This window comes from Colletotrichum abscissum, assembly GCF_030869225.1.
Source record: "Colletotrichum abscissum strain IMI 504890 chromosome Unknown Scaffold_9.1, whole genome shotgun sequence".
NCBI lineage: Eukaryota > Fungi > Ascomycota > Sordariomycetes > Glomerellales > Glomerellaceae > Colletotrichum > Colletotrichum abscissum.
This window is the reverse complement of record NW_026850536.1, coordinates 1302088-1314896: the sequence shown is the minus strand read 5'-3', so window position 1 is coordinate 1314896 and position 12809 is coordinate 1302088. Positions and strand designations below refer to the sequence as shown.

The window sequence follows — 12809 nt, the reverse complement described above, 5'->3', positions numbered from 1 at the left end:
TCTTTGTCTTTTGCAAATATGCCGCACTCCACTCAGAAGCCGGTGTCCGTTGAGTCTTATGTCAACTATCACCAACCGCCGCCTAAGGGCGAGGCATTTCCTGTTCAGATGATCGCCACTGTGGGCTTTCAGCGCACCAAGTACAACCGACAACTCGTTCCGGTCACAGACATGCGCACGTGTGATGAAGAGTTCAATCTCGACACCCAGGGCTTTAAGGTCGTGGAGAGCACTGTTCAAGAAAGAAGCTGGGAGGGAGACTACAGATTTGGTCTCCCCGACCAGCTTCGGAAGGATGTCCAAGAGCTCTTGATGAGACAGTAGGAACAGCCATATATCGATTGTCAAAGATATCAATTGACAAGTCACACAGCTCGGGCGCAACCTACGTGCACCCATTTGCCCCTCATGTCATACGTCGTGATCCTCATGAGAAGATTCTAAATATTCCGGATGACCTTCCTGACTCCCAGGTCCTGAACATGCAGCCACCCGCCATGTTCATTCACGTCGGTAAGTACCACAACGCTATAGATATTTCAGAGTGCGGCACTCACGCAGCAAAGATCAATCGTACAAAGGGGCAGAGGTGGTGCTCGATCGGCTTCCCGAAGCAGAGATGCTCCGTACCAAGACCAAGACCCGGTGGGGAATCATCAACGTCTGGCATCCACTCAAGCTGGTCCAACGTGAACCGCTGGCGGTCTGTGATGCGCGAAGCGTCGAAGAGTCTGATCTTCGGCCCGTCACCACACGCATTGTCCTGGGCAAGCCGCCCAACACCATTAATAAGGACAACGAGCAATGGCATATGGTGGCGAGCCCGCAGCATAAATGGTATTACGCCAGCAACATGACCCCGGACGAGGCGCTCCTGATCAAGATATTCGATACCAAGCTGGATGGTAGAGCTAGACGGGTGCCGCACACCGCAATTCAGACACCAAAGGATGTTGGGCCACCACGGGAGAGTATTGAGATCAGGTGCCTTGTGTTCTGGGAGGACCAAGAATTGGAGTAGAGAGAACTAGCAATGTTCTGAGATCATATCTATACTTTATGTATCCAGCGATATAGGCAAATTGAGAAGACCAAAGGGAAATCGAACTATCAGTGTTACCTTACATACAAGACAATGGCGGTAAATGACCGAAACGCGCAGCCAATCCAACAACTGGGTCGGAACAAAAATTCTACGATGAGTTAAGAGCTTTTTGAGATTCAGTCAGTCCTTATGGAACCAGCCCTCATCTCATGGACACAAGTGTATGATGGCCCTGCTTGATTGTTCACTAATACCGATATGACAGCCTTTCGATCTTGACTGCATCAGGGGCGGAAATACGAAATTATCTGATTGCATCACATTGTCTTTGAAGCTACTTCTCTGAGGCAATTGTCAAGGCAACTAGAATTACATGTTTGGGTCTTTTAGATAGTATCGATGTTTGCAAAAGGCTTAAATTGGCAGATCCGCCATAATAACGGCAGAGACGAGGCTTTTTCACGAGATCCGTCGTAAACATTACTGTAGCCAGAAATTTCAAGTTATTTCTCGATGAACTTTCAGTCATCTCAACTACCAAGGCTGCACAGGCGTGCCGTAAACCGCCATGTTCACCACCTTTCCAACATCGGCATCTCTCTTTCCTTCAACAACATCAACAAGTGCCTTGCCACCAGCGGAAGGGTCTCCGGCACCCATCTTCTTCATAGACTCCGGGTCACCCTCGCCAATGTCAGTGGCGAAGAAGCCAGGAGCAACGCACCAGACCTTGACACCGTCGTTCTTCAACATGCGCACCCATTCGAGCATGACCATATTAAGGCCGACTTTAGCCGCTCTGTATGAAATGGTGCCCACAGGCTTGGGAATTCCAGCTGGCGGAACCCTGTAGGTGAAGTGAGAAGAGTCGGCCGCATTTTCCAGCGAGGACACACCGCTGGTATTGAAGATGAGACGAGGGTCAGGAGACTTGAGCAATAGCGGTAGGAACGTGTCTGCGATGATGTGGGGGCCAGTGACGTTAATGTCCCAGGACTTATTGTAGGCCTCGCGGACCGTCATGTTGCCGCGTTCAATCTGTTGATCCAGCATGACGCCTGAATAAGATAATAGAGTTAGTCTAAGGCCTCCAGAGCCCAACCCCTACAGTACAGCAGGAGTAGCATACCGGCATTGTTGACAAGCGCATCAATCCTGTCAACCTTGCTGGCGACAGTCTCGTACGCCTCTCTGATGGAGTCGTCGCTTTCAACATCGAGCTGAAGTGGCTCCACAGTGCTGTTAGACTTGACCTCAGCCGCAGCAGTCTCAGCAGCGGCCTTTCCCTTGGCAAAGTCGCGGCTGCCTAAGAAGACGTGGTACTTTTGCTTGGACCCAAGCAATGTCTTGACTGCTTGGTATCCAAGGCCCTTGTTGGCTCCAGTGATGAGAACAATCTTGCGGTCAGCCATCGTGAAGAGAGTTGTAAATATGAGATATGAGATGTTGCGTATTCTAAAGCGGAGAGAAAGTGGTGGTGCTGCAGTGAACGATAGACGATTGTCTGGTCTATGTGTTAACTGAAGAATTGGGTGGTGAGCAGACGAAGTAAAAGTCAAGGAATATTGGCATTTATATCATATCCAAGTAGAAAGCAAACGAGATGCATCAAATTGTCTTGTCAATATCTCCCTGATCCAAATGTCGAGCCGGCGATCGCACAATTTGCACTCTGAACTATAACTCGGAGGCTACGCGGAATCGAGGCTTTTGCCGTCGACAAAGTTGAGATTATCGGCAGGTAGACGATTTAGCAGCCCAGAGCTCTTTGGGCGACGTTTCCCGCCCGCGGTAACCGGGCCGGGGAACTGTGAACTTTCGCAGTGCCCGACTCAGCGCTAGGGCCCATAGTAGCCACGCTGCCAAAGGATGCATATGTGGACTGGAGCTGAGCTTGGAGCTTGGGACAGAACGCGAGAAAGGAGGGCTCCGGATTTGAAGAGCACTGCAGACATCTAAAAGGTGATGTCCCCCTTCCGCAAGGCCTGCGTTGTGGGAGCCGCCGTCTGGATCACTGGAATCTCATTCCGACAACTAAACCTCAAAAACAGACAGGATGGGCTCTCTCGAACAACCAAAGCGCAACTTTGCTTATAGCATCTACGTGTATAAGAAAGCAGACCAAGATGAGCAGAGCCATCACAATCATATTGAGAGCGTAAATACTCCGATCATCAAACCACTTCTTGAGAAATATGGAGCTGTATCCTATACTGTGGCATGTTGAACGTCCTGCGTTCGTCGAACAGATTGTCTAACACGTCAATAGACCCACAACGATGCTTCCGCCAAAGCAGACTTCAAGAAGCTGTTTCCTGACGCGCCTAGTGCCATGTTACTGGATTACGATTCGGTCATCTCAATAATCGTACCCAATATTGGGTGTATAGAGAAAATGCGTGACGATCCTGACTTTTTGGGCAAGTTCATCCCTGACCATTTTAATTTCGCTGATATGAGCCGGAGTCGGTAAGTTGAAAATCATCCGTGGCTGCAAATTGACTTAGCTCCCTCAATTGCTGATGCTTAACTTAGCTGTGTTGTGGGATGGGCAGAGCACTATACGTTCTAGCAGGTTGGCCGAAGAGTAACTGGAATAGACCCATTACTTTGTTGTCTGAAGTTGTCCAAATTACCATGAATATCTTATTTCCTTGATTGAAACACTCATTTCTTCGTGCATGTATCAAGGTTCATGTTTTCATTATTTGCTCTTCTAGATGCGATACATATGTGTAAGAAGCCATGTCGAAGCATCGTAAGGTAGACCCTAACGACTACTGTAACTTGAACTCACTGACGCTTCTCGGCAATGTTTTCAAGTCAAGCTTCCCTGAACAAATGAAGACGTGTCCCGGACCTCCAACTAAGAGAAATATCAATGGACAGCTGATATATCGTACGGCCATTTCCTCACCACCTTCGAAGGATTCCCAATAGCTGTATGCCAACCTGCAAGAGTTGAGCGTGGAGCCTACACGTAGCGGTAGGTCCCACACGATCTCTGGCTCCAGATAGGTCCAATGAAGTTTCTTACTTTTCTTACTGCTGTCTGCCGTACTATGGCCTCGGAACAGACAACTTGAGAACCTTCGGCCGGTGTCATTAGACGGTCAAGTGAGCTCCTTTTACATCGCGATCTTCGTCTCATCCTTAAGATACCCGGATCTGGGCCGGCCATGTATGTGCAAGATTGTGATTTCGCAGGGGTCACCTGCCTGTATCCACCGGCAACACCTTTCATCGAAACTGAGACCCGTGCACAGCGACCGGGAACTCAATCACCGCAAAACCAGGGAGCATAGCCCGGCACTTGTTGCATCGGTGACAAGAACGCCGTGATCGATATGAAGCTCGGAAGGCCTGCTGCTACGGCCGAAGCGCACCGAATTATTGGATATTAAAGGTCAACTTGTGCAAGTGTTCGTCAGACGTTTACACCACTTCAACAGTCAAGCTCATAAGTCTGCACCAATAATAATTTGCCCATCATGCCTACTCTTGAACTGAACTACGCCACAAAGGACGAGCTGGCCTTCCTCGACACCGAGGTCAAGAGAAAGCTCAAAGTCTCCGGAGACAAGATCGAGTACACCGCTACCGAGCTCGCGGAGAAGGACAGCGAGGAGCGCGCAAAGCTCGCTGGCGTGTACAACTTGAACAAGGAGTCTTACGATGCCACCCTCAACTATCGTCTCTGCCCCACCAAGGGCGGCGACGAAATGATCTGGGGCGGTACCTTTGCCCAGATGCGCCGCAAATACGACCCGCGGCCGGTCAAGATCTACAACGCTCGTGGCAAGGAGTCCGAGTTTAGCCTGGACAAGACCGGATTCCAATTCGAGCACTTCCCTACTTCGTACAAAGACTTCCCGTGGAGTCCGATCGATGAAAAACTCAATAAGATTTATAATGCCGAATGTGAGGAGTTCATGAGAAAGCTGTAAGTGTCTCCTAGAAAAAGACGACTCGCAACTTTTTACTGACCTACCTAACCATCAGGACCGGAGCGAGTGATGTCCGTGTTATCTCCCACATCATCCGCCAGCGTCAATGGGAGAGCACAGACCCCGAAGAGGATAAGGACAAGCCGGACATGGCCATGACAGACGGAGGTCTGCTCTCCGCCCGCTTCGTCCACATCGACCAGTCTGACCTAGGCGCCAAGCGCCGCCTTTATGATGACCTTCCTCCCGGGGAAGGCGCCAAGCACGACGGAAAGCACCGTTGGGCCATTGTCAACCTCTGGAGACCCATGGACGAGGTCCACCGCGAGCCTTTGGCCCTGTGTGATGCCAGATCCGTTCGAGACGACGAGCTCCACGATACCATGCACTGCGTTCCCTTCCGGTGGCCTCACAAGCCTACTGAGAACCATATGTGGCAGGTTGCGCCGCCCGAAACGCCTGACCAGCATAAGTGGTGGTTCCGCGGCGGTATGACGAGGGACGATGTTATTCTCATTAAGATCTTTGATTCTAAGAAGGATGGACGTGCTAGGCGCACTCCTCACAGTGCTTTCCCTACGCCTGATGATATCGGTCCTGCGAGACGGAGCATCGAGACTCGATTCTTCCTCTTCTGGGAGGACCAGAGCTGCGAGTAGAAGGATGCAGGGCAGGATAGCTACTGCACACGGACTAAAGTAGATTGTAGCATATGATTGAATTTAGCTAGGCGAATCAAGTCTCCTTCCTGAGCTATGCTGATTGTCTCGTCGATGAATTTCATCTTGGTATCATATAGCTATCGATTCACTACAAACTTCGCATCAATGAAAAGGGACTGTCAAATTTCTTTTGGTGTCCTTTTAGATCAGAAAACTATTTAGCCCAACAGTTGTTGCACTCAATCATCGAGATCTCAAAAAGCTTCGAGGCAAGGCATGACCGGTAAGAGTTGAGGCACCTGAAAGATGGAATTCGAACGAATGACTTAAGTGATACACGTACAAATATAATCTGCAGTATGCCTTGGGAACTTATTAGTTCGGGACTTCTAACATAAGATCGAGAACTAAATGATATGCGTATGCTGTCCTAATCCTCATTTCCAATCTACTTATCCTCAAATCACCTCAAGTCAGCCTCAACTTACAACCATCCCACATGCGGCGCGATTGCAAGAGCTGCCTTATCTATCAACTACTGTTATCTCCTCCGACATAAAGTTCAACACATACTCCATTCAGTGCCCGCTCTGATACATGGGCCTGGAATCTCATCGTCCGTATGAGGGCGACCACTTGCTGCGAGCTCGAATCTTGTCCCCATAGTGATAGAAAAGGAATGGGATAGGAGCCAAGACTACACCAAACAAAGCCAGCAGTGAAGTCGCACGGGCGACGCCAATCGAAGTGTACATGGATGTACTTGATGCAGTCAGTAAACACGGCGGTAAAACGCTTAGGCGAATTCCGAGAAGACTCACGCAAATACTGGAAATCCTGACGCAAAAAGGGATCGCATGAAGGTGTTGGCCGCGATCGCCGAGTTGGAGTTAATTCCATAGCAGTCCACGATGTAGTTCATTCCCTGCATGTTTATCAAGATGATGCCAATACCGATAGGTACGCCCGCAACAATCTGCGGCCAGGGGTCCGTCGATGGCGAACTCGTCGCCGCGAACCAGAACATACCGACGGGCAGACAGACTGTCCCGATCATCATCAGCAACAGCCTGTTTTCCTGTGGGCGGCCAGCCTTAGGATCCGGCGACAACTTGGTGTTGACTGTCGCGATGATGAGCGCGCCGCCGAGGATCGTGCCCAACAAGATGGCAAGGAGCGGGAGGCCGGCAGACGTGGAGTCCCAATGGCGCTCGCGTTCAAAAGACATTGGGTAGGCGAGAAAAAAGATGTACATGAGTCCTATGATGTCGTTAGTCAATAGTTTGTTGCAAACGTGTTTAAGATGGTAGCATACCGAAAACGACGGAGATGTAAGTGGACATCAACAAGAGGATGGGCTCCAAAAAGAGCATCTTGGCCGGACGCGAGAGGCACTTCTCGACAATGTCATTGAGATTGTTCTCCTGCTCTTCAGACTTTGCTCGCAGAGCCCAGTTGCGCGTCATATGACGCATTCGCTTTGCTCGTCTTTCTAAGAGGATCGGGGAATACGTCTCGGTCAAAGCTGGATATGTGACCACGGCGACGGTAAGGGCAAAGATGGCCGTGATGTTGAAGATCCACCGCCATCCCAGTAGCGGGCTCTTGACAATGACTGAGCCGATCATGGGACCGAGGACGGGCCCGATCATGAGAAAGGTTCCCGTGCAGGGCATGGCGAAGCCCCGCTGCTTCGGGGTCCAGATATCGGCGAGTGTGCCGCTCAGAATGGCGGACGGCGCGGCGCCGAAGACACCCTGAAGGAAGCGGAATACGAAGATTGTGTACAGACTTTGTGCACTGGCTGCCGGGAGTTGGAGGAGGGCGAAGGTCACGTAGCCGACCATCAAGGGGCGCTTTCGCCCATAGCGTTCCGAAAGAGGCCTGTAACGTAGGGTGGAAGTCGTTAGCTCAGGCACTTTCACAGCTCATTGGCGAGGGATGCAGGGGTAAGGCTCTCATACCCGAAGATGATGGGGCCAACAGCAAACCCAAGCATGAAGAGCGAAGTACCGCCAAAAACCATGTTCTGCACCGTGGTATTATACTCAGCGGCAGTTACGCCAGCAGCTGCGCTGAACACGGACGACGAAAAGGTCGTCGATAGCACATACAGCGCCAGCACCAGCGTGATGAGCCATTTGCGGGGTGTGGGCAGGTTTTGGGGGCAGCCCTTGTCATCTGGGCTGAGCCAGTCGACGATGAAGTCACCGCCTTGAATCTTGGCGATGACTTGCTCGTCGAGGGACAGTGGCTCATCTGCGTAGGTGACTTCTGCTGGACTTTCGTCTGCTGGCGGCGCCATGGTGGATGTGAACCTTGCACTGAGCTGATTGTCACAGAGGTTTAAGATATATACAAAAGGAAAGAATGGAAAGATTGACTTTGAAGAGAGAATGGTGAACGGGAATAAAGTAAGTTACAATTTGTCCAAAGATCGTAGATATAGAAATGCGGAGTTCACTGTAGCAAATGAGTGAGAACACCCACCTGAATCACTGGGAATGTTCTTGGAGGTCTTGGGGGGATTTGGCAGTAATGTCGTTCCGCAGGCGAAGGGCTCAATGCCGCTTTGCTTTATTACAGGGGCAGACTTCACGAGGACACGGTGACCATGGCTCAGGTCGTATAGGAACAGCCCGACCGCTGAAGCCCGTCTGCCGTGTTACACCTTGAACACCAGTTGCCGTGGAAGCCGGATCACGCAATTAAGAGGTTCAAATGAGCATCATTTTCCTTGCTAAGGGCTGGTCACTAAAGCCGTTGCACACATAGCTCGGGGTTTGCTCTGCTTCATACCTGAATGCCTCCCGATTGTTCTCGGGAACGTGTAATTAACTAGGTTGAACTGACGCGCTGATTTCACCGTATCATGGGGATAAGGCCTGGGATCTGCTCCTTGTACCGTTTCGACGTGTTTCCCGAGCGAAATGTAGCCATTGAAAAGCATGGAGGGACCACCTATCAACAATTGTATTTTGCTTAGGCTGAATTCTGCTAAAGGGCTAGTTGTGTTGGGTGCGGCAATCGATCCCCGAAACCCAGTTGCCATAGGGCCGTGATTCGGCAAAGTCAATCAGTAACTTGAGGGCCTCTGATACCTTGTGGCCCAGTCAAGCCGGTTGGAATCGATTACGACATGAGTATCCCTGCGGATCATGGCTTTTCAAAGCCTACAGGACTCTGAGAACATGTAATCAGATTAGCACTTAAGCACATTAGGTGGCTTGATCAACTATGCGCTGTGGTGCGAGACTTTCCAATGTCAGGTGTGGGAGTCAAGCAACAGCAGTTGAGGGGTCCATTAAACAGGCGTTCATTGGTACGTATTACATGGTCACTACAACACCATCGACGTAAATCGCGATAATTGTGCAAAGAATAGAATTGTATTCCGTTCACTTAAGCGTACACGTCTTGATATTTCTCACTGGTGATGCTTCGCAGGTGTGCCTCCCAGCTTGCTGTTGTCCACGCCGAGGAAATCAACCGTCTCTTGCTCCTTCGATTCCTTACCGTGAGGAATGCAAGAACGGTCAGTGAGAAGGCACCTGTGGCCACGACAAATGTCTTCCCCATGACCTTCCACGAAGGCGGATACAAAGCCGTGTAGGCCCGAAGCTCATTGAGCAGCGATTGGCAGGCTGAATCTACAAAACGAAGTTAACACACAAGGCTCTAATGACTTGGACTTAACTTCAAACTTACCTCTGTGCCCCGAGGGAACCAAGACCCCATCGACGATGTGGGCGACGCCACCGAAAATGAGCACATCCTCCTTGAGGATCTTTGCTTCATTAATGAAGATGTTACCACGAGAGTCACGATTGACGGTGACTTTCATCCCACTCAAAGTCTTGTACTCGTTCCCTTCAGCAGAGAAGGCGCTATGATAAAGAACCCGGTTGGGAATGGCATGATTTGCGACTATCGTTGCCAGTTGCTCCGGTGTAAGAGATCCCAACGCGGAGCTCCACTGTCGTACTGCCTTGTCATCCGGCAGAAAGACAGTCACGTCCTTCATGGCCTCCAGAATCTCCCTGGTTTTGGATCTTTCAACTAGGTCCCAGAACTTATGCAGGTTGCCCAGGTTGGTGGTTTCTGAGAGGTTATGCGGCAAAACAAGGTTGCTATCGATGGTGTGTAGGACGCCATTGTCGTGGGTAATGTCCGACTCATTGATTGGCATGACCTTTTGGATGCCAGATTCTGCGGATAATGAGCCGTCGATGATGGAAAGCTTCACCGCCGGGCCATCTGTGACGTTTGTCAAAATTGGTGGGCGCAAGACAGAGTGAGCGAGCTGGGCGTCCGTCTTCAACGAAGGATCTGACGACGTAAAGACTCCCTCTAGAAAGTGGTACTCAAGAATGGCACTGGCTAGTGCTGGGTCGATAGTGCTCATGTTTAAACCCCAGTTGGCGAGACCAACGAGCGCGTCATCCGTCATTGCCAGGAACGTCGACCTCTCAGCGGTTTGGAACCTTTCCAGTAGATCTAGGTCCTTCAGGAGATCGTGAAGCATCGATAGCGACCCATGGCTGATCAGAGCTTGGCTTAGGGATTTGGCGGATGCACTGCCCAGCAGCACTGCTGCAAGAGCTATAAGTGAGAGCCGCATTTCCTGCAGCAAGAAGACGGAAATGAAGCAAGAATAAGATAACGGACTGAAGTTGACAAGCGGAGTGCTACTGAAGGGAAACGTGTACAGACGATTGATGAACTATTGTCTGAAATGTAATGGCTGTGGGCAGGCTCGGGGTTATGATACTCGACTCAGCACCGACCGGTCTTCAATTCCCGCTGGGCCATCTTCGCTACAAGTGTTCGGCAAGTTCCAGCGAGTCTAACGCATGTGCTTTCCCTGTGAGATGGCATCGACCAAGCTTCATTCCCTCCCGCGCCCAAGCCTCCAACTTACACCAGCTCCCACCTGCTTCATGGTCTGGCCTATCCTATTCTAACCAGAGGCACTTACACACTCGTCATATTTCCTTGTTCCAATAGGTCCACCAAGTTTTGAAATATCAGTATCACAATGCACCCTGTTCATCTTCTTTCTTACCTTCTGCCTTGGCCGTTATCCAGCTGGTCATCGGCAACATCGCTGGACGCTGGGACGTCCAACGTCCAGCAGTCAGTACAGCGCACCGTGCGCTTCGAGCTCCATCTTACAGCAGGCCAAGTGGACGCTCTCGGTGCTGGTCCACGAGCTGCCATTCTCGTAAATAACAGCTTCACTGGCCCTACTCTGCATCTCAAGCAAGGGGATGAGGTCGAGGTCATAGTCCGCAACTATCTGCAGGAAGACACAACTATACACTTTCACGGCATCGACCAACGCAAGACACCTTGGAGCGATGGAGTACCGGGCCTCACTCAGAGTCAAATCCATCCCGGTGCCTCGTACCGCTATCAGTGGACCGCAGAGCAGCCGGGAACGTTCTTCTATCACGCTCACTCGAAAGGACAGCTGATGGATGGCCTCTACGGCGCGGTCATTGTCGACGCACTACCGGAGGTTGACAGGCCTTTCCACCTCATCGATGGGAGCCTGGAGGCTCAACAGGCAATGCGGAGAGCTGAGCAGAACATGCAGCCGCTACTACTCGCCGACTGGAGTCAGTACAAGTTTGATGACTTTTACCATATCGAGGAGATTGCCAACTTCGATCTCGCCTGCACGGATGCAATCATTGTCAACGGCATTGGGTCACAGTACTGTCTTGACCCGGAATCCTTAGACAGCATGACGAACCCTATTATTCTTAAGATGCTGCAGGATCTCGGCGAGGACCATATGACTGCGAAGGGTTGCGTGCCTCCGATCCAGGCACTTCAAGGTGACTATGATGTGCACCTAGGCAAGCTGCCCGCCGAGTCAATCCGAAAATGCGTAGGCGGCAGAAATCCCAAGGGAAACTTCACCGTCAATGTCGACAGCAAGGAAGGCTGGGCGGCCCTCACGTTTATGAATGTTGGCGGGCTATATCCTCTGCAAGTCTCTATCGATAATCACGATCTACATGTATATGCTGTCGATGGACAATACATCAAGCCTGTTGTCACAGACCGTGTTTACATTGGCAATGGCAATCGGATTTCGGTCCTCGTGGAACTAGACCAGGAGCCAGCCCGATACATGATAAGGATGGCCAACGACCTTCTCAACCAGATTCTTGGGGGCTTTGCCGAGTTGGCGTACGACGGAGCGACACAGCAGCCAAGAAATACCCAGCCCAAGATGAACTATGCAGGACAGCCTCTCATCAAAAATATCCGCTCTTTCAAACCCGAAGAGGGTCGTCCATTTCCATCCCAACAGCCCGCTCGCAGACCGGATCGCACATTCAAGCTGTATCTGAGGAAGCCAGGCCGCCCTTACGGAGCATACGAATGGAGTCTATCAGGTCAAGAAGTATACAATATGACAGCCGAGGAACGAGACCCGCCATTCCTTTTCAGACAACCCAACGAGGTGCCCCAGAGCGAGCTCATCCTCCGCACCCAGGTCGGGGAGTGGATTGACATCATCTTAGAGACCGAAGGCCCCTTTGCGCAGAGCCACCCGGTTCACAAGCACGGCAACAAGGTCTACTTCCTCGGCTCCGGGGTCGGCAAGTTTCCCTGGGCCACCGTTGAGGAAGCGGAGCGAGCTCTTCCGCCCGGGGTATTCAACTTTGAGGATCCGTCGTACCAGGATACCTTCACGACGCCTGATATCGCCGGAGATGCACCTGCTGTGTGGACTGTCGTGAGGTACAAGGTGGAGAGCCCTGGCGCTTGGCTTTTGCATTGCCATGTGCAGACTCACCACGCTGGCGGGATGGGTGTGGTCATGCTGGACGGGATTGACGAGTTCCCTCAAGTTCCGACGACTTATTTGGAGTGGAATGGCTTCCAGCCGCCATCTTTGGACTTGAGGTAGCATTGATCATAGATTTCAACATCTTTTGCAAGCTTGTTTCGTTACTTTAGTCGTTTGAGCTGCTCCATGTAGCTATCGAGATTGTAATCCTTCAATACCTGCTTTTCCCTTTTGCTCGATTTACCTACGCGAACGGGACGAATGACTAATTGTTGTTGACCCCACGCGTTGTAAGTTGACCACCATTACTCGTGCCCCCAATTCGTTGTCTGGAAAGCCTGAAATTG

The 12809-nt window shown here is 51.0% G+C and overlaps 7 protein-coding genes across 7 annotated transcripts; 4 read left to right on the top strand and 3 right to left on the bottom strand.

The window, feature by feature from the left end:
• Positions 1–18: 18 nt before the first annotated feature.
• On the top strand, positions 19–1021 carry CABS01_04920 (GA4 desaturase; the record flags this gene model as incomplete). The annotated part of the gene is made up of 3 exons (XM_060538290.1): positions 19–320; positions 374–513; positions 567–1021. 3 exons carry the CDS (start codon positions 19–21, stop codon positions 1019–1021), a joined length of 897 nt encoding a protein of 298 aa, XP_060389952.1.
• A 558-nt stretch (positions 1022–1579) lies between these two features.
• On the bottom strand, positions 1580–2457 carry CABS01_04919 (short-chain dehydrogenase; the record flags this gene model as incomplete). The annotated part of the gene is made up of 2 exons (XM_060538289.1): positions 1580–2103; positions 2175–2457. 2 exons carry the CDS (start codon positions 2455–2457, stop codon positions 1580–1582), a joined length of 807 nt encoding a protein of 268 aa, XP_060389951.1.
• Positions 2458–3101: 644 nt separating this feature from the next.
• Positions 3102–3617, top strand: CABS01_04918 (uncharacterized protein; the record flags this gene model as incomplete). The annotated part of the gene is made up of 3 exons (XM_060538288.1): positions 3102–3203; positions 3315–3514; positions 3581–3617. The coding sequence occupies 3 exons, from the start codon at positions 3102–3104 to the stop codon at positions 3615–3617; spliced, it is 339 nt and encodes a 112-aa protein (XP_060389950.1).
• A 919-nt stretch (positions 3618–4536) lies between these two features.
• CABS01_04917 (uncharacterized protein) lies at positions 4537–5651 on the top strand (the record flags this gene model as incomplete). Its single annotated transcript, XM_060538287.1, has 2 exons — positions 4537–4988; positions 5048–5651. 2 exons carry the CDS (start codon positions 4537–4539, stop codon positions 5649–5651), a joined length of 1056 nt encoding a protein of 351 aa, XP_060389949.1.
• Positions 5652–6265: 614 nt separating this feature from the next.
• On the bottom strand, positions 6266–7959 carry CABS01_04916 (MFS transporter; the record flags this gene model as incomplete). The annotated part of the gene is made up of 4 exons (XM_060538286.1): positions 6266–6416; positions 6476–6914; positions 6970–7538; positions 7619–7959. The coding sequence occupies 4 exons, from the start codon at positions 7957–7959 to the stop codon at positions 6266–6268; spliced, it is 1500 nt and encodes a 499-aa protein (XP_060389948.1).
• A 1097-nt stretch (positions 7960–9056) lies between these two features.
• Positions 9057–10179, bottom strand: CABS01_04915 (MFP1 protein; the record flags this gene model as incomplete). The annotated part of the gene is made up of 2 exons (XM_060538285.1): positions 9057–9304; positions 9363–10179. 2 exons carry the CDS (start codon positions 10177–10179, stop codon positions 9057–9059), a joined length of 1065 nt encoding a protein of 354 aa, XP_060389947.1.
• A 513-nt stretch (positions 10180–10692) lies between these two features.
• CABS01_04914 (multicopper oxidase) lies at positions 10693–12582 on the top strand (the record flags this gene model as incomplete). The annotated part of the gene is made up of 1 exon (XM_060538284.1): positions 10693–12582. The coding sequence occupies one exon, from the start codon at positions 10693–10695 to the stop codon at positions 12580–12582; it is 1890 nt and encodes a 629-aa protein (XP_060389946.1).
• Positions 12583–12809: the final 227 nt, after the last annotated feature.